Source organism: Lepus europaeus, chromosome 2 (genome assembly GCF_033115175.1).
Source record: "Lepus europaeus isolate LE1 chromosome 2, mLepTim1.pri, whole genome shotgun sequence".
NCBI classification, from domain to species: Eukaryota; Metazoa; Chordata; class Mammalia; order Lagomorpha; family Leporidae; genus Lepus; species Lepus europaeus.
The window spans coordinates 94,118,484-94,140,390 of NC_084828.1; the positions used below are offsets into that span (position 1 = coordinate 94,118,484).

Consider the following 21,907-nt stretch of genomic DNA (forward strand, 5'->3'; position numbering starts at 1 on the left):
TAGTTCACTCCCCAGATGGCTGCAACAGCCTCCAGCTGATCTGAAGCCAGGAGCCAGGAGCTTCTTCCGGGTCTCCCATGTGGGTGCTGGGGCCCAAGGACTCGGGCCATCTTCCATTGCTTTCCCAGGCCATAGCAGAGAGCTGGATTGGAAGTGGAGCAGCTGGGACTCAAACAGGGAGCTGTTTTCCAAAGTGGTTATTTGAGCCTCACTTCCGGATGAATGCCAGTTCCTTAAAGTGGTCCAGGAGGACACTGACCCCTGTGTGCTCTCCTGCCTTCAATGGCCCATCACTCCCAGCTCAAACACCAAGGGCCAATTAACTTTCGCTCACTTCCTCAAAAGTCCATGCTGCCTCCAGCCAGGGATTTTCCCATGGCCCCTTCCCTCTCACCCAAATACTTCTCCATCCTTCTTTCCCCTGGTACTCATTCTTCAGCTTCCTGTGGGGACATCACTATTCCAGGAAGCTCTCACAATCTCCAAGCCTGGCTTAGCTGCATCTCATCACAGATCTTGACAGAGTGTACTTAGATTACTGCTTATTGGGTCGATCTTTCTCCTCCCACTGAACAGAGTCAGCTTGAAGGCAGGGACCCAGGCATCTAAGACAGTTCGTCATTCTCAGGGCCTAGCATGGAGTCTCATTATATAATAGGTGCTGAGCAACTACTTAGGCGAACAAATGAAAGAACTGCTAGAAGCAAATGAAGGTCCACGCCAGGAGACCAGGCTAAGGCTGTTCACTCAGAGCTTGCTATAGCAAGGGAGTTTGCCTTTTGGCAGGGATCCAAAGGCAAGCAGAGGAGTGGAAAAGCTTTTAGTGGGAAAAGGAGAGGTTTCAGGTGTGTTACAGGCATGGGGAAGCTGTCGACCGGCTAGCTAAAGGGAACATCCCAGTAGCAAGTGCGGGTGTTTGGCTCCCACTGATGGAAGTGGGGCAAAAAGCTGGAAGTGGGGCAAGAAATAAGGAGCCTGTTAGTTGTCAATCAAGTCCTCATCATTTTGAGCCAATTGTTGCAGGAGTCATTGTTTGGCTCCCTGAACTGATTGCTAGAAACAGTGAACTGATTTTCTACAAGTCTACACTCTGTGTATCTACAAGTTCCAGGCACCAATCAGGCTTCCTGGGCTGGTTACTGTAGGTACTGAATGGGTTTCCTGGGCTGCTTGTGGCAGGTTGTAGGCCAGGGTTCTATTTTTATATAGGATTTGGTCATCATTTATTTGTGTATTCAGTCTCTCAATATTTATTGAGCATTTACTGTACACCTTACTCTGTATTAAGCTTTATATATGTAGTATCTCATTTATTCTCCCACAATATCTCTATGGGGTAGACAAAGCCATCCCGTACGCCTGGCCGTTCCCTTCTCTGAGGCTCGTGCCGTACACATTTCCTGTCTCTGGCCCTCTGCGGTGCTTGTGGTTACCCTGAGAGCTCCCTGAGGCCCGGGCTCTGGGGCTCCTCCGGCCGCAGCTTGCTGTCTTGGTGCCGTATCCTTGTGCTCTCTGTTTCTTCCCACACTGCTAACCTCCCAGTTCTAGATTTCCCCATCTTCAGTGTCCTTCACCTCCAAACTTCTTGACTCACTCCCTCTTAGTCATCAGCCTATCCTGGCTTGTCATCACCAGCAAAGGTCTCACCTTTAAAATATAAACCCTGTCATCCACTCTGCTATTAAAATAACTTCACATTCACTTCTCTCTCTCAGGTAGTACTTAATTTTGGATGAAGGCATTAGGTAGATTTCAAAATACTTTTCAGGGGCCAGCACCGTGGCTCACTTGGTTAATCCTCCGTCTGCGGTGCCTGCATCCCATATAGGTGCCGAGTTCTAGTCCTGGTTGCTCCTCTTCCAGTCCAGCTCTCTGCTGTGGCCCCGGAAGGCAGTGGAGGATGGCCCAAGTGCTTGGGCCCCTGCACCTGAATGGGAGACCAGAAGGAAACACCTGGCTCCTGACTTCGGATCGGCGTAGCTCCGGCCGTAGCGGCCATTTGGGGGGTGAATCAATGGAAGGAAGACCTTTCTATGTCTCTCTCTCACTGTCTAACTCTATCTGTCAAATAAAAAAAAATACTTTTCAGGACTTCCTAAGATGTCTAAAATGTGTAATGTTCATAACCATATTAAAATCCTCTAAATATTATTTTTAATCTTTGAAAATACTCTTTCCTCCACTAGAGAGAACCCAAAGGGAAAAGTCCAAATGATGAAATTTCTTTACAATGAAGTGCCTGGTTAAGCTGATACCTGCAATGCCAGTATCCCATATGAGTGCGAGTTTGAGTCTCGGCTGCCCCTGTTCCAATCCAGCTCCCTACTAATGTTCCTGGGAAAGCAGCAGAAGGTGGTTTAGGTATTTGGGCCCCTACCACCCACATGGGAGACATGGATGGAGTTCTAGGCTCCTAGCTTTGGCTTGGACCAGCCCTAGACGTTGTGACTGTTTGGGGAGTAAGCCAGTGGATGGAAGATATCTCTTTCCCTCTCTGTCTCTCTCTGTAATTATGCCTATCAAATAAAATAAAAGGGAGCTCTTGCTATTTGGAAGGTCTCCAAAAATCATGGCAAACGCAATTGATATAAACCATGTCTGACTGGCCCATGTTCCAATATGCAGGATATGATGGGTCATTTTATGCTAGCTTGGATACACCATGGCACCTGGCTGTTCGGTCACACGTCAGCCTAGATGTTGCTGTGAAGGGATTTGGAAGATCTGATTAATATTTAAATCAGTAGACTTTGAGGGAGCAGACTGCCCTCTAAAATCCAATAAAGATCTTAGAGGTGAAGAATGGGGTTCCTGAGAAAGAAGGAATTCTGCCTCCAAGAAGACCCTGGACGCAACACTGGCACACCAACATTTTTCTGGGTCACTGGCCTGCTCCGCAGATTATGGATTTGCCAGCGCTCACAATCTCACAAGCCAGTTTTGTAACATCTCACTGTCTGTCTGTCTATCTATCTACCTATCTCAACTTCTGTCATCAATATATCTTTTTTAAAAGAATTATTTTATTTTTATTTATTTGAAAGACAGAATTATAGAGAGAGGTAGAGACAGAGAGAGAGACAGAGAGAGAGAGAGAGAGAGAGAGAGAGGTCTTCTATCCGTTGATTCACTCCCCAGATGGCTACGATGGCTGGAGCTCGCTGATCTGAAGCCAGGAGCCAGGAGCTTCTTCTAGGTCTCCCTTGTGGGAGCAGGGGCCCAAGGATCTGGGCCATCCTCCACTACTATCTCAGGCCATAGCAGAGAGCTGGATCAGAAATGGAACAACTGGGACTTGAACTGGTGCCCATATGGGATGCCGGCACTTCAGGCCAGGGCTTTAACCCGCTGTATCACAGTGCCGGCCCCTATATCTATCTTTATAAACCGACTATCATCTATCTACCTCTTTATTATCTCTCTCTATATCTATTATCTATCATTTACCAATCTATCTATTATCTATCTATCTCTCTATCATCTATCTCTCTCTCTGCTCTCTCTGTCTTCTATCTATCCACATCCTATTGGTTCTGCCTCTCTGGAGAAGCCTACACTGTGGACATGAGCCAGATGTGCAGGAAGTTCTCACAGAGCTCAAGAGAAGACAAACAGGACCAACCTCTGCCAATCACTTTTCCTGCCCTGCACCACCCCCACCAAGCCTCTAAGTCCCCTTTCTCAAACCAGGCCTAGGATCTGTACTGCTCATTCCCGTTTGTCTCTAGCCTTCCAATCAGTGTGTGACGTCATGAACATTTTAAGCCTCTCTTTTCCAAGTTGAAGGAGGAAGAGTCTTAACATTGGTTTCTAACAAAGAATGACCCCCCCTTCTACCAAGAGCTGGGGAGACATGTTGACCCTAAGGCATCCTGAAAATCAACTTGTGTGAAGTCTCCAGGGTTCATACAATTTGGAGCATCTCCTTTAGGAAAAAGAATCCAAGAAAAAAATAGCCTTTGCAAATGTTCAGTGACATGTGGTCCTGTGAACACCTCGCTAAGGCTCCTTCTGGGCCCCTGGACAGGACATGTAAGGTTAGGGGTTTTGAAGCTTAAGTTTTATTGGTCTCAGGGTACCAGTCTGGCTCTGCTTCTGTGCTTTTTTGGGCGGTGACAGAAAGAAGGAGGATGGCCTTTCCCTGGCTCGGGTCCTCCTCTGCCATGGGTGGGGGAGCTGGCTGGGCCTGGCCTGGTGCCGGCTGCTTGAGAAGGGTGCAGTTCTCTTCCTCTGAGATCCAGGCTGCCTCTCCTCCAGGGCCCTGGCCTGTCTTCCTTTCCCCTCCTTGCTCCCTGCTCTGATAGGACCCCCTTGTCCCAGGGCCCCAGGCTTACTTTCCAAATTCCTGTGCACTGCTTTTCCCGAGTGTGTCCAGAGGTATTCTCAAATGACCCTGTGCGGCGCACTGATCTGGCATCCTGCAGCCCTCTCTCTGCCGCTTAGAGCTTGTCAGTCTCCATGGGGAGCATTTCTGGCGGTAACCTGGGGGTATGATGGCAGCAGCCTCATGATGCATACTTTTATTCTTTTTTAAAAATCATTTTCATCAATTTGAAAGGCAAAGGAGGGGAGAGAGAGAGAGAGAGAGAGAGAGAGAGAGAGATCTTCCATCCACTGGTTCACTCCCCAGTTGCCCACAATAGCCAGGGCTGGGCCCGGCTGAATCCGGGCACTGGAACTCCATCTGGGTCTCCAGCATGGGTGGCAGGGGCCCAAGCACTTGAGCCATCATCTGTTGCCCCCCAGGGTGCATCAGCAGGAAGCGGGATCAGAAGCAGAGGTGATATGGGATGCAGGCATCCTAAGCAGCAGCTTAACCCACTGCGCTACAAAGCCCACCCCGACGTTTTCCTCTATGTTCCCGCTCCAATCTGCTGCCGCCATCTCCTCTGTTCTCCCTGCCTCTTCCAACCTCTAACTGATGGCTTTCTCCATCCCGCTGAAGCTGACTCATGCTATTAGAAGCAATGAATTTCTAATCGTGCCCAGGCATAAATCATTTTTAAATTGTTTGCTGTCATCTACTCCATTAACATAGAAATTTACTGCTCATTCTGGCTGGAACACGATGGGCTGAACGTTGCTGCAAACGCCAGGGGCTGACGTTTTCGGGTTCTGTCTCAGCTCTGAGTCCCGGCATCTGCAGAACCACGGAGCTCCCTGACAGCCCCCTCTTCGCCCCAGCTTCACGGCAGGTCTTTGCCCTCTGCTCTCATCAACTGCGATTTGAGCCTTTCCTTGGGTTTTGTCCAGATCACTCCCACAAGGCATACGCAGGCGTTACCGAGACGGTTGGAACAGTGGAGTTGTTTCGTACCAAAGCACACAACAATCAGCACTTGTCCTGAAACCATGCTCATTTCTGTCATGACATGTGGGCAGCTCCGGGCCTCCTTGCTCCCCAGCCTGGAGACTCCGCTACAATGCCCGACTCCCAGCCTCCAGCCCTAACCTCGGCATCAGAAGGAGCTTCACTCAGGTTAGGTTGAAAAACAAAACCACAGCTCACCCGGTCCTCATCCTCAGCGCTAAGGGTAAATACAAAGCTGGGCAGGAATGCAGACAGCAAGAACCTGCCCATTGTGCCAGACCAGATTCCCTCCTCATGTTGAAATGCTGCCATCGCAGGCACACCCAGCACACGCTGAACCGCCGGCAGACAACAGACGCCACCTCGCCAAGTCCCCACCAGCCTCGAATTCCTCCTGTCTCTCTCTTCCCTTGGATCCCAAAAGCCGCCTGAGAGAAGCGCTGAGTTGCTCTCCCATCTCACATGTGCCCGGCTGGGGATCACACCGAGTAAACAGAAAAGACACAGACCTGGATATCACCGAAGGTTGGACCAGCAGTCACCCCAGGAGCTGGAAGCTTTATTTGGGAACAATGAAGAGGGTTCCCAGGATGGAAACCACACTGTGGATTCCAGACATTTCCATGCTGTGCAGGAGGTAGAGCAGCCTTGAAACCGCTCACAGCAGGCATAGCACAGAGTCTGCACCTAAATGCCTCCGGCCTCTGTCTCGAGCTTCTCCAGTTCTTCGCCTCTGGAGTCTGTGGGGCACAGCTTGTAGCCAGTACCAGCGGCCTCTGTCCAGGAGGAGAAGCGATGGTGCCAGAGACTGCAGAGGCCATAGGTAGCGGCCAGTATGGCGACCCCCAAGGCCAGGTGCCAGCAGAAAAAGATGCCGAGGAAGGCGATGTCAGTGGGGTTGTCTGCCCGCCAGGGTTGTCCAGAGGGGGGCACGTACAGCAGCACACTGAGCTGTAGCAACCAGCTGCTGAGCACGAGCCCCATCCAGGTCTTGAGCACCCAGAGCTGAGGCTGGTCAGGGACCCAGACCTCAATGCTGAGCACCAGGGCGACCAGAAGGACGGGCACTATGAACAGGACGTGCACCCGGATCTCCAGGGTACTCTTGTTCTCCAGGTGGTTAGCCATCAGCAGCGCCAGCACGTAGAAGGCCAAGGCCTCGGCTGCTCGCTCTAGCTTCACCCGCTGCCGCTCCCGACTCGACTGGCTCACGAGATCCACCACGCCACTGAGCATGAAGAACCCGTACATGGTGGTGTGGTGCCAGTTGTCCTTGAACATGAATGACCGTTGTGGGTCTTTCCAGTCGATTATCACCAGCCGGTTTACTCCTAGGGGGAAGAACCACTCGGTTAAGATGCCTATCAGCGCCACGCTCACCTTCACCGCTCCTTCCACTGGCACCAGCTGCCACCGCCCTCGCTTCTCTCTTCGGGACAGAGGTGGCTTGAGGACCTTCTGTTTCCGCAGCAGGGCCAGAGACACCAGCACTGAATAATAGAGTGAGTACAAGAGGAAGAACATTGCCGGCATCAGGTGTCCTAGGAAGGTGCCCATGGCTCCGGCGTGTACGTCGGGACCAACAGGGCAAGTGCTGGCGGATGAGCAGCCAACGAGGTTGTCTGTAGAAGCAGGTGCTGGCCGAGTCCTGCAGAGATTCCCCTGCGTAGCCCCGCCTCTGCTGCCCCCACACATACACACACACACACACAGGCACGATGACAGCCTCACTGAGGACTCCAGGGCCACGCCCCAGGGTGGGAAGCTCTGGGAGGCCTCTGAGTCATCTCACTTCAGCCTGCTGCGCAGGGGAGTTCTGCACCTGCAGAGAGAGGGCAGAGAAAGAGAAAGGGCTCCAGCAAAGCAGGCTGGCGGAGCGGCTCTCTCACATCCACTCCCCTGGTGCCAGAACACTGGGTATATTTCTCTCACTGAATTCCTAGGCGCAGTGGCCTAGTAGATAAAGACCCCACCAGCGACCTTGGCATCCCCATGTACACACCGGTTTGAGTCCCGGCTGCTCCACTTCGGGTCCAGCTCCTCGTTAACGAGCCTGGGAAAGCAGCAGAACATGGCCCAAGACCCGATGAAGCTCCTGGCTCCTCCATCTGGGGAGTGAACCGGTGGGTGGAAGATATCTCTGTCTCTCTCTCTTTCTGTACCTGTGCCTTTCAAAATAAATAAAGGAAAGAAAGTCCTTAACAGCCCCATCAGGGAGTGATAGTTAAACAGGTCTCAGGGGGCAGATGGGACATGCACGGGGGACGCACCTAGCGGCTGGCACAGGGGAGCCAGGGCAGGCACCCTTTACCAAGTCCAGAGTCAGTTTGTTCATGGAGAAAGGATTGGATTTCAGTGAACACTTGCCAAGTCCTATGAGAATGGGCAAGGCACTTGGTCTTCTTGAGCCTCAGTTTCCTGATGTGTAGAATGGGAATAATAATTTCTTGGGAAGAGTAGACGGATAATGTATGGAAAGCAAATACTGATACACAGTAATACTCAAAAATGGCAGAGATGATTAACTTCACCATTGTTCTTGTTAGCATTCTGTGTTGAATTCCCACGATCCTAAAATTATTCAGTGCTTCTATAAATGACATCAAAGCAAGAATCATAAAGAAAAATAGTGAGCTACTTAATCATATTTAGAAATTCTAAAGTATTTATTAAATAAAATTAAACATTATTTTTAATTGATTTATGCATGCATTAAAGTTAGTTTAAAAACAATTTTTTATGTTTTATTTTCATTTTATTTGAAAGGCAGAGAGAGGTAGAGATAGAGGTAGAGCTTTCATCCACTGGTTTGCACTCCAAATGGCCACACAGCTGGACCCATGTCAGGCCGGTGCTGGGAGCCAGAAACTCAATGCAGCGCCGGCCAGAAGCTCAATCTAGGTCTCCCATGTGGGTGGCAGGGACCCTTTGAGCCACCACCTGCCACCTCTCAGGTGCACACTGGCATGAAGCTGGATCCAAAGAGGAGGTGGAACTAGATATTGGGCACTCCATATGAAATTGGGCATTCCAAGGGAATAAAACAAATTTCAGAAGAATAATAAACTAGAAAATTGTACACCCTGTGTAATAAAGTGTTAGTCTCCTTACAATGTGGAGAGTCCTTACAAATAAAAAAAGTTAAAAACAAACACCTCAGTAGAAAAATGGGCAAAGGACATAAAGTAGCTCTTTGCACCAAGAAAAACAAGAAATACCTAACAAATACGAAACTCAAGGTATCACATTTCAGTGGTAAAGGAAGGACTAATCACAGTATCAGTACGACATGGACTGAGTGCTTGTGTTTCCCCCAAATCCGTGTGTTGAAGCTCTAACACCCAATGTGATGGTATTTGGAGTTGGGGACTTTGGGAAACTTTGGATTCGGATGAGGTCATGAGGTTGGGACTCTCATGAGGTGATCAGTGCTCTGAGAGACAGAGAGAGAGAGAGAGAGAGAGAGAGAGTCTACAAACAGGCACTGAGGAAAGGCCATGGCCAGCCCCTTTGGAACTGCGAGCAAGGAGCCCCTGTTGTCCACGCCACCTGTCTAAGGCATTTTGACACACCGACCGGTGTGGAAGAAGCAGTGGGACAGGGTCACGGCCGCAGCTGAGAAAAAGCTAGGAAAAGCCTGGCTGAGCGTGAGCTGACTTTCACGAGTGATTCTGGTGAGGGCTCAGAAAGGAGAGAGCTGCGGGGCAAGCTGCCGTCCTGGGGAATACCTACATGCTCACGAGCAGAAGGGCATCCCGGGGAGGGCTCAGAGAGACACGAGGAACACGTCACTGCACAACGAAGGCAAGGTGATCCTTGCTGCCAAGAGACCGAGAACTTGGCTGAACAACGTTTGCCTTCTAGTGACGGAAGCAGGTATTTGGCTAAGGAAATATCTAAGCAAGTGTGTAAGGCGTGACTTTGTTTCTTCCCGACTACTTATAGTAAAATGTGAGAAAAGAGAATTGAATTGAAAAAGGAATTTTAACCAAAAAGGAATCAGAACTCAAAGGTTTGTAAAATTCTCACCCTAACCGTTTTGCAAAGAACCAGAAACTCGAAGGGTGTGGCCGGACAGCGCTGTGAGTGAGAGGCGGGGACGGATGTGAGCCGCAGCAGGAAGGTGGCCAGTTTGCTCTGAGGAGGAGACGTGGGTGATGCAGGAAGGGTGGGGCTCATTGGATCCCACGGGACCAGACCAGAGAGCACCACAGCTGAAAACGCGAGCTGGGCTCGAGACCAGGGAGCAACCATCTCCACGGGGCAGTCAGGGGTGCTCGGGGCTGTGTCCTTAACTTCCAAAAGCGGAAGCCATCACTCTGATTTCCGCAGGTCAACCCAGGATGCCCAGGGAGAGGGGTGTGGCCCTGAGCCTTGCAGACAGCACCTGCCTGGCAAAGGCACAAGGAGGCGGAATTGTTGCTTGCATGGGTCAGAGGGCAGAGCCTCGTAAGCCAAGAGAATTCCTCTTCAGCCGTAAGATCGGATGAGGTTTGCTTGGCTAGATGGTGGGCTTGTTTGGGAGCCGTCACTTCTCCCGGTTCACTTCTCTGTCTCACTTCTCCTGTTTTTAACAGGAAGGTCATGGCATGTCGGTCCCACTCATATTTTTGGAAGCACACACAACTTACCTGAGCTCACAGATTCACCGCTGGAGAGGAATTTTGCCTCAGGATGGGTTGAACAGTTGGCCCCACTCACATATGCTTTAGATCATCTTTACATGAGGATGCTGCGATGTCAGGTAGGCAGTTAGGCAGGAGCGGCTGGGGAGGGCCCACAAACCCCTCATCCAGGAGAGGGACCAGGGACCCTGCCCTCTGCTGGGGCCCATTCAAGACCGCCCACTTGGCAGTTTAACTTGTGCTTAAAGTATCCTGATAAAATGGGAGCTCAGCCAACCCAGAAAAGTCTAATTTTTTTTTTTTTTTTGGACAGGCAGAGTGGACAGTGAGAGAGAGAGAGAGACAGAGAGAAAGGTCTTCCTTTTTTTCCGTTGGTTCACCCCCCAATGGCCACTGCGGCCGGCGCACCACGCTGATCTGAAGCCAGGAGCCAGGTGCTTCTCCCGGTCTCCCATGCGGGTGCAGGGCCCAAGCACTTGGGCCATCCTCCACTGCACTCATGGGCCACAGCAGAGAGCTAGACTGGAAGAGGAACAACCAGGACAGAATCTGGCACCCCGACCGGGACTAGAACCCGGGGTGCAGGCACCGCAGGCGGAGGATTAGCCTAGCGAGCTGCGGTGCCGGCCAGAGAAAAGTCTAATTTAAAACTACATGTGCAGACAGCCAAAAGATATACAATTCCCAGCTGTCAATCACACATGCCAATCAGGAGTGTCATGGCCACCTCACTAGTCAACACTCCTCATCTTTTAGGATAAACAGCCCCAAACCAGGAAGAAAGGGGCCACCTGCTCTCCGGACTGGCCCAGTTCTTTGGAACATATGTGAAGAAGCTTTGGCTTCACTTTCCCTGCTTTCGTCTCTGAGCGAGAACTCATTGCTACATCAGCAAAAAGGAAGGGAGGCAAGCTGGTGACACGGGGACAGACTCAGGTGAGGCTTCTGGGACTGCACAGGGATGGAATGAATGTATTTTCTGTGTGAAAAGGGCAGGAACTGTGGGGCCCAGGGTGATAGGTTATGAGCTGAACCTTTGTGTCCTCCCATTCCCACGTGGTGGCTTTGGCAGTGGCACCCTTGAGAGAATCAGGCTTGGACAATAGCATGAAGACGAGGCCCCCAGGATGGGATCCACGTCCTTTGTAAGAAGAGGAAGGGAGATGAGAGCTTTCTGTTTCCGTCACATGCAGGCACAGGGAGAAGACAGCCAATTGCAAGCCCAAAAGCAAAGTGGCCCTCCCCAGAGGCCGGGTCTGCCAGCATCTTGATGTTGTTCTGTTTTAATGCTTTTTATTTTATTTATTGGAAAGGCAGAGAGAAAGGAAACAGATGTTGCAGGAGATGGCCAGAACAGAGGTTCTTACCTTCCTGTAAGAAAAGCATTTCAGACGTGCGGCAGGGACTGGCAGCGAGCAGATTGGGGGGGCAAGGACCCGAGTGCCCAGCCTGCATTCAGAATGGGTTCTTATGGATGTGGGGCACAGCTCGTCCTCTTCTACCTCCCAGGGCCTTCTCAAGGCAGTGTTATTGGGCGGAATAGCCCCCTGGGTGTGGGGCTGGGCTGGGAGATTCCCCTGAGATGATCCCCGTGTCCCCCGCCAAGGTTACTGTTTGACATGGGCAGGACTTTTGATGTGCAAATGCTGAGCTGCTTCCACAGCATGCATCTGAGCCTATGTTCCTTTCCTCATTTAACCTCATGAAGTTCCCGTTTTCCCTTGGCTCCTGTTATATACATAGGCTAACGTAAACCTTCCCACCTAACACAGATTCCATCCGCTGGTTCACTCCCAAGTGCCAACCAGGGTTGGTCACACTGAGAGCAGGAGCTGAGGACTCAGTCTGAGGCTCCAACCTGTGTGGCGGGGACTCAGCTCCTGGAGCCATCACCTGCTACCTCCTAGGGTGCACACTATGAGGGAGCCGGAAGCGAGAGTGGAAATGGGACTCCAAGCCAAGCACTCCGACGGGGAATGAAAAGTCCTAAGCACCACCTTGCCCACCTCGCTGTCTTGATTTTGGACTTGACGGCTTCTAGAACTGTGAGAAATATTTGTTACTTAAGCCACCCAGTCTATGGGCTACTTTGTTATGACCTGAACTGAATAATTAATTCATTGACTCCTAAGTTGTTCGTGTTTTTAAATTTCCACCAATGTGTGAATCTTCTAATTTTCCTTCTATTATTAATTTCTAACTTCATCCCAATGTCTTTGGAGAAGACACCCTGTATGACATATATCTTTTTAAATAGAGACTTGACTTGTGACCTGGAAAATCTCCCCTGTGCACGTAAGAAGAATGTGGGGCTGGCATTGTAGCACAGTGAGACACCGGCATCCCACATGGGCACTAGGTTGAGTCTGGGCTGCTCCATTTCTGATCAAGCTCCCTGATAATGCGCCTGGGAAAACAGCAGAAAATGGTCCAAGTGCTTAGTGCTTGGGCTCCTGCACCCTCATGGGAGACCTGAAAGAAGCTCCTGGCTCCTGGCTTCCGCCTGGCCCAGCCTTGGTCATTGCAGCCATTTGGGAAGTGAACCAGTGGATGGAAGATCTCTTTCTCCTCTCTCTCTTGCTCTCTCACTCCCCCCACCTCCGTAACTGTCTTTCAAACAACTAATACATTTTTAGAAAACAGGAAGAAGAATGTGTATTCTGCCGGCGCCGCAGCTCACTAGGCTAATCCTCCACCTTGCGGCGCCGGCACACCGGGTTCTAGTCCCAGTCGGGGCACCAATCCTGTCCAGGTTGCCCCTCTTCCAGGCCAGCTCTCTGCTGTGGCCAGGGAGTGCAGTGGAGGATGGCCCAAGTCCTTGGGCCCTGCACCCAATGGGAGACCAGGATAAGCACCTGGCTCCTGCCATCGGATCAGCGCGGTGCAACGGCCGCAGCACGCCTACCGCGGCGGCCATTGGAGGGTGAACCAACGGCAAAAGGAAGACCTTTCTCTCTCTCTCTCTCTCATTGTCCACTCTGCCTGTCAAAAAAAAAAAAAAAAAAAAGAATGTGTATTCTGTTGTCAGGTAGAGAGCTCTGTGTGTCTGTTAGACCTACTCGCTCTGTTTCCTTCTCATCTTCTGTCTGTACTAGCCAGTACTGAAGCTTCCAATTATTATTACAGAGCTAACTATTTCTCCCTTCAATTCTGTCAATTTTTGCTTCATATGTTTTGATAATCTGTTATTAGGTGTATAAAGTGTTGTTGTTAGCATTATATCTTCATTCTATATCAACCCCTTTATTAACACATAATGTCCTTTTTCATTTCCCATAAGCTTTTTTGACTTAAAATCTATTTTTTCTGATAAAAACATAACTACTTATGCTCAATTTTGATTATGATTTGCATGGAATATCTTTTTCCATCCTTTTACTTTCAACTGATTTGTGTCTTTGGATCTAACATGAAACTTGTAGACATCATACAGTGGGATAATTTTTAAAACCCACTAGTCTCTGTCTTTTGATGGGAGAGTTTAATCTCTTTTTTCATTAAAATATTTATTGAGCATGTACTATGCACCAACACATAATTTATCTGGAAGACTTCTAGACACTGTACCATCCCACGCAGAGGCACAACGCATGCATCCCCACCCGCAGCTCTGACGCTGAACACAGCAGCTCGGCGTCCCTGCACACACTACCCACACAGCTCCATGCAATGCCACTTCCCCTAGGTGGAGTGGTTGGGCCGACGGCAGCAAGGCCAACACCAGCACATGCCATGTGAACGCCATCAGCTCATGTGTGTGCGTCCTAGGAGTTCAGAACTAGACCTAGCTGGGGAACAATGAGCCACAACCGACCCATGGGGAGGCACTGTAGGCACCCCGAACGAACACCTGGAAACAGCCTATTCTACAGGGCAGACACTGGGCAGTGAGTGGCGTGGGGCCCAGCTGTGTTTGTGAAGGGCCCCGACGATGCCTGCCAGGCGGGGAGGGGTCAGGCGGAGCCCACGTCCACAGACTGCACAGGGGCACGGGCAGCAGCCCAGTGCGTCTTGATTTGTGTGTGTTCATCCCTTGAGACACACACCCTGCTTCCCAAAAGAACACTGCTGTCATGTCCAGATGGGAAAGAATTTCTCTCCAACTTTTTGAGATGTGGGGTCTTGTCTGGAAGTGATCGCCCAGCTCAGAGTGATCGACACGTGGCTTCCCCGCACTGGGTATCTCTGCAACACCACTGAGCCTGTGACCACATCGCCTGTGTGGATAGGGCCTGGGTCATCCATCATGAATAGCGTCTGCTTCCAGTGTGTGGTGGGGTGTAGTGGGCCAGTGCTGAGCACCTGTGGCGGCTGGCCATCCTGCAGGCTTTGGAAGTGCTCGCTGAACCAGGCGGTGGAGCCGTGCAGGGTGCCCGCCCTCTGGATATCAAAGTGCAGCTCACCCCACATGGTCTACAGATCAGAGATCTGCACAGTTCTCATGTCCAGCTGTAATATGGTGCATAGATCAGATGGACAGTCTTCCACTTTCAAAATGTGATTATACTTGGGCTGCGAAAAAAACTCCTTACTTGCTTAAGATTTGAGAGCACTGAGGTTGAACTCGTAGGTGTTGTCCCAGAAGAGCACCTTGCTGTGGTAGTCCTGACGGCACTGCAGGGTACCAGGTGCGGCGTGGCTGATCTCGGCCATATGACCCACCCTCCTTCAGCCAGGCATCTCAGGCAAACAGGAAGGACGCGATCATGAACTCGAACAGCAGGCAGGTCCCCATCCACTCAGACACAGGCACGTCCACCTGCCCGGGCAGCACCACCTCCTCCACCTTCTGCTGGAACACATGATCATGTCTGTGTGGCCATTCTGCAGGCCCAGCTGGCCCGTGCACTGCGCCATCTCGCTGGCCCCCACTGACCCACGACACAGAAGGGGCTGATGATCCCAGGGCCACAGCCAATGGCCAGGATGGCTTTGCCCTCCGAGGCTTCCTTATTCTGCAGGATGGCGCTGTGGTATTTGGTTGTTGGGTCTGCCAACCTCTCCAAGTGAGGTTTCAGGGTCTCATAGCTGCCAAAGTACTCCTCCTCCTGCCACGCGTCCTTGGGGTCGTACTCCTCCATGGGCCGGCCCACACGACTCGCGGGAATGTGCCCGCAGCAGCCTGCCTGCTCGCCTCACCACCGCTCTGCAGGTCTTAGGAAGAGAATCTTCTCTCCTCTCAAAGCACCAAGCTGGTTCTCATCAGTGGCGGCGTAGTTTGCGATGGCCACGAATTCCTCTGGCTGCACTCCCTCTAGGAGGAGCTCTGCCTCACCGGGCTGGACAGCTTCCTCTTCCTGAGACTCACCCCTGCGGCAGTCGCCTGACATGGTCACAGCTCCCTCAGGCTCTGCCTCATACCTGCTGCTTTTATTTCATTTTTTCTCCTTCGTTTCTCAGCCGCGTCTCCCCGCTGAGTCCTGTATCCACGTCGCCAGCACGAGGGGCGGACGGTCCCTATCGGGAGCCAGAGCCACCGCGAGTTTAATCTCTTAACATTTAAAGTAATTACTGGTAAGAAGAGACTTGCTTCTGACATTTTGCTATTTGTTTGTCATAAGCCTAATAGCTATTTTGTCTCTCATTCTCAGCATTACCCTTTTCCCTTGGGTTAACTCAATTTTTTGGGTAATGAAACATGTTAGTCCTCTTCTCAGTCCTTTTCACATATATTCTACAGCTATTTTCTTTGTAGCTGTCCTGGGAATTACATCTAACACCCTGAAGCTAAAATACTCTAATTTGAATTCATCCCAGCTTCAGAAAAATACAAAAGCTCTGCTTCGATATAGCTCCATTCGCTCTTTGAGTCATCAATGTCACAAAATTGCCTGAAAACATAGCCTATTAATTTTTAATGCACCGGTCTCTCGAACTGAATAGAAAACAAAATGCAGAGTTACAAGCTGAAGTAACACTACCACCTAGCTAATAATTGTTTTTTAAAAGATTATATTAGTTTTAAGGACCAGCATTATTGCATGGTGAGTTAAGCCACCACCTGCAACACTGGCATCCCGTTTGGGTGCTGGTTTGAATCTTGGCCACTCCACTTCCAATCCAGCTCCCTGCTAATAGCCTGGGAAATCAGCAGAAGATAGCCCAAGTGCTTGGGCCCTGTTACCCATGCAGAAGACCCGGATGAAGCTCCCGGATCCTGCCTTTGGCCTGGCCCAGCCCTGGTCATTGGGGCCATTTGGGGAGTGAACCAGCGAATGGAAGATCTCTCTCTCTCTCTCTCTCTGTAACTCTGCCTTTCAAATAAATAAATAAATAATAAAATCTTTTAAAAATTACATGTTTTAAAATCATATAAAAAACAAAAAAAGCAGTGATAACTTGAAATTACAGTAACACTAGCGTTTCTATGTGTCCAGTATTTATACTTACTGTACTGAGATCTTAGCTTCTGCACGAATTTCAAGTTACTGTCCCGTGTCCCAGCAGGACTTTTGAAGATTCCTTGCAATCCCCCACAGAGTGGTGGATTAGTCCTTTTTCTATTGCTTTAACAAAATGCCTGCAGCAAGGTATTTTATAGAGAGACATATTCAGCTCACAGCTCTGGAGGCTGGAAGTACAAGAACGGGGTGTGTGTTTGAACTCTGGTGAGGGCCTTACGGAGGGTGGCACCGTGGCATCAGGGAGGAGCACATGATGAGACAGGAAGCCAGACAGCTTTGCAGGAGTCAGCCTTGTTATCTCATAAGAATTCACACTGACGTTAGCTGGGGTCCCATGAGAATGACATTAATCCCGCCAAGGGCAGCATCCCAATGACCTCATCACCTGTCACTGGGTCCTACCTCTTAAAGGTCCCAACACCTCAGTGCCACCACACTGAGGCCCGAATCCTTGGGGAACAGGCTACATCCAAACCATAGCATTCTGCCCATGCCCCAAAGTTCAAGTCCATCTGGACAATGCAAAATGCAGCCATTCCGTCCCCAACAGTCCCAAGTCTTTTTCTTTTTAAATGGATGCATAAAAATTGTCCATCTTTATGGGGAGCCATGTGATGTTTTGATACATGTAGTGTTTAAATCAGGGTAACATCCCTAAAAACACCATTTCTTTGTGATGAAAGATTTAAAAATCTTTTTTTAGCTTTTAAAAACCATACAGTATATTAGTGTTAATTATCATCACGCTTTGTGCAATAGAATGCCATAACCTGTTTCTCCTATCTAATTATAACTGAGTACCTATTACCCACATTTTCCCCATTGCTCCCTCCTTGCCACTCTCCCGAGCCCTGCTGACCACTCTCAAGCTTTTCAAGACTAGTTTCTTTAGATTCTACATATGAGGGAGATCATGTGACATGAGTGAGATCATGTGATCTTTGAGATTATGTGGCATGAGAGTGAGATCATGTGACATGAGTGAGATCATGTGACATTTGTCTTTTGCTTATTTCACATAACATAATGGCCTCCAGTAAGCATCCAGGATTTAATCGTTTTCTGGCTGAGTAGTATTCCATTGTGTGCATGTACCACACTTTCTTCATCCATTCATTATACAATTTGACATTTAGTTTGTTTCCATTTATTGGCTATTGTGAATAGCACTGAAACAAACATGTGAGTGTAGATGTCTATTTGACATACTAATTTCATTTCCTTTGTATGTGAGCCTAATGGTGGAATTGCTATATCATATGGTAGTTTTATTTTTAAATTGTATTTTTTGTTTACTTGAGAAGGAGAGAGAGAGAGAGAGAGAGAGAGTTGCAATTCATTTTCCAAATGCCCACAATAGCTGAGCCAAAACTGGGAGCCAGGGGTTCCACCCAGGCCTCCCATTAGGGTGACAGGCCTCAATCACCTGATCCATCACCACTGCCTTCCAGGGTCCACATCAGCAGGAAGCTGGTCCAGAGCTGGAGCTGGGCGCAAACCCAGGTACTCTGGCCTGGGACACAGGTGTCCTAGCCAGCGTCTCGACTGCTAGACTAAATGTGCGCCCCTGGTAGTTCTCTTTTTAATCTTTGAGGAACCCTCATGCTGTTTTCCATAATGACGACACTAACTTGCATTTCTGCCAAAAGTGTGCTAGGTTTCTCTTTTCTCCACATCCTCACCAACACTTGTCATCCTTTGTCGTTTTAATAATAGCTACCTACCTGGAAGGCGGTGATCATTTTGATTTGCATTTCCCTGATGATGAAAGGTGTTGAGCAACTTATAAAATATGTGTTGGTCATTTGTCTGTCTTCTTTATAAGAAATGTCTATTTGTGTCTACTGCCCATTTTTTGGATTGTTTGGATGATTTTTTTTTTTTTTTTTTTTTGCTGCTGAGTTGGTTGAGTTTGCACACACATACATAAACACATTAACTCCTTGTAGATGTATGGTTTGCCAATGTTTTCTTGCATTCTGCAGGTTGTCTCTTCACTCTGTTGATTATTTGCTTTGCTTTGCAGCTTCAGAGTTTGAGATCACCAAATTTGTCCATCTTTGCTTTTGTTTCCTGTGTTTCCTTGTCACTTCAGCTGTCCTGAAGCAGTTCCCCTGCATTTTCCCCTGGCAGTTTCCTGGTTTCAGGATCTTTGATCACTCTTTTAATTGGATAATTTGATCCATTTACATTTAAGGTAACTATTGATAAACAAGGTCTCACAACTGGGGCTGGTGCTGTGACACATTGAAGTAGCACCTTGACAGTAGAGACTCCATTTTGGAGAACCTGAGACTCCATTCCGGGAAGGTGCCCCCGCCCCCCACCATGAGACTCTGATCTGAAACTATGATCTAAAACAGTTGAACAATAGCAGTCCACTACATCACACTTGGCAGAGCATAGAAACCTCCTAGCATGATTGCTCAAGCTTGGAAGTGGACAGGCTGCACCTGGATTACTGATAAAAATGTAATTTGTCTATGTCCGACATATGATTAAAACATTAGCATAGTTATTATTTTAATTGTCTTACATGTTTAATCTATCCACCATGTTCACGTTAGAGCACTCTGAATTTGTTTGTGTAACTGCCCTTACCAGTGAGCTCCTGTCTCTGATACTTTCTTCTTGCTAGCTCTCTGTTTTAGTTTGAAGAACTCCCTCTAGCATTTCTTGTAGGACAGGTCTGGTGGTGACAAAGCCTTTTAGCTTCTGTCTGGGAGGTCTTTATCTCTCCCTTATTTCTAAATGATAGCTTGGGCCTTCAATACAATGAAAGTCTCACCCACTTCCTCCTGGCCTGAAGGGTTTCTGCTGAGAAGTCAGCTGTCCGGTGAGTTTGAACACCCTTGTGGGTTATTTATTTCTTTCCTCTTGTTTTGAGAATTTCACCTTCATTTTTACTCTGTGAAATTTTTATGATATCTTAGGGTAGACTTGATTGAGTTGAATCTGACTGGTGACCTTTGACCTTTCTATACTTGGAGAATTGTATCCTTTTCTAAGCTTGGGACGTTTTCTGGTATCTGTGAATAAGCTTTCTACCTTTTCGGTATTCTCAAGTCCTTCAAAACCCAATAACCCAGATGTTTGCATTTTTCATGCTGTGCCAAAGTTCCCATAAGCTTTCTTCAGTCCTCATCTCTGCTTTATCATGTGCCTCCTCCGGGTGTGTTTTCGCATAGCCTGTCTTCAAGCACACGTATTTTGCCTTCTGTTTGATCTAGTTTGCAATGATGCCTTTGAATTTTGGTCTGGTGTACTTTTCAGCTGAAGGTTTTTAGAAATTGCTTCAGTCCTTCTTCTAAGTTTCTCTGACAAAATACTGAAATATTTCTGTGTTTTATTGAAGTCCACTGAGTTTCCCTAAAACACCTACTTTAAATCTCCTGTCCTAGCACTCACACACAATGGTTGCTGTATGATTGGCTTCCAGAACCTTATTTTGCCCATTAGGTGAGGTCATGGTTCCCTACAAGTCTCTGATGCCTGTTAACATGTGACAACATCTGCTCACGGAAGGCATTTATTTAGTTTTCACAATCGGGCTTGGTTTGTACCTGTCCTGTCAGAAAATCTAAGCAGATTGCTTGTTTTCTCCAAGCTATGGTTACTGCTGCTATTTGAGTTGTAGCAGGTGCCCTAAATCCAGATGTGTCATGAGTCTGTGGTTGCTTTGTTGACACTGTCCCTGGCTGAAGTTTTTCCCAAGTCTGCACTTGGTTTGTTGTTCATGATGGACTTGAGGAGTATTTAAAAGGTTATTCCATGCCTGTGAGCCTCTGCCTCAGGCTAGAGTGGTCCCAGACACTTCATCCAGAATCATGGGCCCATTTGGCAGGATTCTGCCCAGCACTAGGCTCCACCTAGAAACTGGCCCTAGACTTCTATGCAGTGATTTGGTGCCTACCTCCTTCTCTCCCCAGTGACTCCCATGTTATACTGCCTGGGATTGGGAGAGGAGTGGGGTGGGGAAGTCCATAGCCACCAGTGCCACATTGCTGGACTGCACCCAAAGCCCACAGCCTGTTGAGACCAGGGTAGCACATGGGCAGGACCAAGGGCCACTCTGCTGTGGGCTGCCTGCTGTTGTAGTGTACTAATGGCCTGGGATTGCTGATGTTGGCTGGAATACAAGTCCAACCAACTGGGGCCGTGGGTCTCCACCTAGCACTGGGGTGGACACTCTGTCTGCAGCCACCAGCTTGGAGGTAGAGGCCTTTGGAATTCCTTCAGTGTTGGGTTTCACCGCCCTGCACTGAGTTTCAACACAAAGTTCTTTGCTTGCTTTCCTATCCTACTCCCTAGCGGAAATAGTCTTTCTCCATGCTGTGCTATCTGGGGTTGGGGGAGCAGTGGTAGAGGCTGGGCATTAGCTACCAGGCTGATGTGGGTCCAGAGGCTGTGTTTGTGGACACTGGCCTGCAGTCAGGGACTGTGGGGCTCTGTAAGGTACCGGGTTTCACTGTAGTGGGCCTGGTACCGAGCTCCCAGGCTAAAACCTGGACTAATTCCCTCTCCTCCCAAGTGGGAGGCATCTTTTCCCCAGCTTCATTGCTTGGAGTTGGGGGAGAGACGATGCAGGCTACTCTTTCCTTCCTGCCTTTGTCAGTGCATCTTGTCTTATTATTATGCTAGAACCGTGTGCTGTGATGGCGCACCTGCTTTCCTCGGCTCCTGTGAAGGTAGTTTTGTGCATGCCTAGCTGTTCAAACAGCTGTTTCTGTGGGGAATGATAGTAGGAGGCCCTCACTCTGCCGCCGTCTTGCTCTGCCTCCTTCCCATAGTCTCTCCTTATTCAGATGTCATTCCAAATCTCAGTCTAAAGTCTCCTCTGAGACTCAAAGCAAATTCGTTCCAGTTGTGAGCCTTGGGAAACAAAACCGAGTCACACCTTCTAAGATCCTTGATGGGACAAGCACGGGGTGAACTAGGGAAGTGAAAAGGAGTAGCCAGCCCAAAGCAAGACTGAAACCCAGAGGGGCAGACATGAACTCCTAAAGCTCTGAGTCTGGCATTCTGTGCATCCCACAGTGGGAGGGGAGCCCCCAAAGCCACAGGCAGCTGCACACCCACAGTTTTGCTAGTCACAGACCATATGTCTGATCTCTTAGCTGGCAGGCTGACATCTGTGGCTCTCCAAGACCGCTGTTGTATGCTGCTGGCCGCTCTACCTTTCTGGGGTTCTGGCTGTGGCTCCACTGCCAAGGCTCTCTGGCAATCCTTCAGTTCAGGCAAACCTCTGCTTTGCCCCCAACACTTTCCTGTGAAATCTCAGTGGAAGCTACCATGACCCCATAACTCCTGCACTCTGCACACCTGCAGAATAGCAGCGTGTCTGTGCCCCCAGGTCCTGGCCCTCCTTGAACTGCTGCTCACACAGCCGTGGCGCACTTCACTGCAAGTAGGGAGCAGAATCCTGAGGTGGCCCTGGGCAGTGAGCCCATTCAGAGAACGGAAGCCCTTGTGCACTTCTAGGCCTCTGGGCCTGTGAGGGAAGGGCCACCTTGCAGATTTCGGAGACACGGTAAGGCCTCTTCTCATTTGATCCAATGCAAATCAGC

At 49.3% G+C, this 21,907-nt stretch overlaps 1 protein-coding gene and 1 pseudogene across 1 annotated transcript; both read right to left on the minus strand.

Moving 5' to 3' along the window:
- Nucleotides 1–5,837: 5,837 nt before the first annotated feature.
- On the minus strand, nt 5,838–7,043 carry LOC133748723 (transmembrane epididymal protein 1A-like). The gene has a single exon (XM_062177657.1). It carries the CDS (start codon nt 7,004–7,006, stop codon nt 5,999–6,001), a length of 1,008 nt encoding a protein of 335 aa, XP_062033641.1. The 5' UTR covers nt 7,007–7,043; the 3' UTR covers nt 5,838–5,998.
- Nucleotides 7,044–13,889: 6,846 nt separating this feature from the next.
- LOC133751360 (protein arginine N-methyltransferase 2-like) lies at nt 13,890–21,042 on the minus strand (annotated as a pseudogene).
- Between the last annotated feature and the right edge of the window lie 865 nt (nt 21,043–21,907).

Bases quoted from the DNA above. Each gene is read 5' to 3' on its own strand.
- LOC133748723 (XM_062177657.1), bottom strand. From the start codon at position 7,006: ATGTGTGGGGGCAGCAGAGGCGGGGCTACGCAGGGGAATCTCTGCAGG.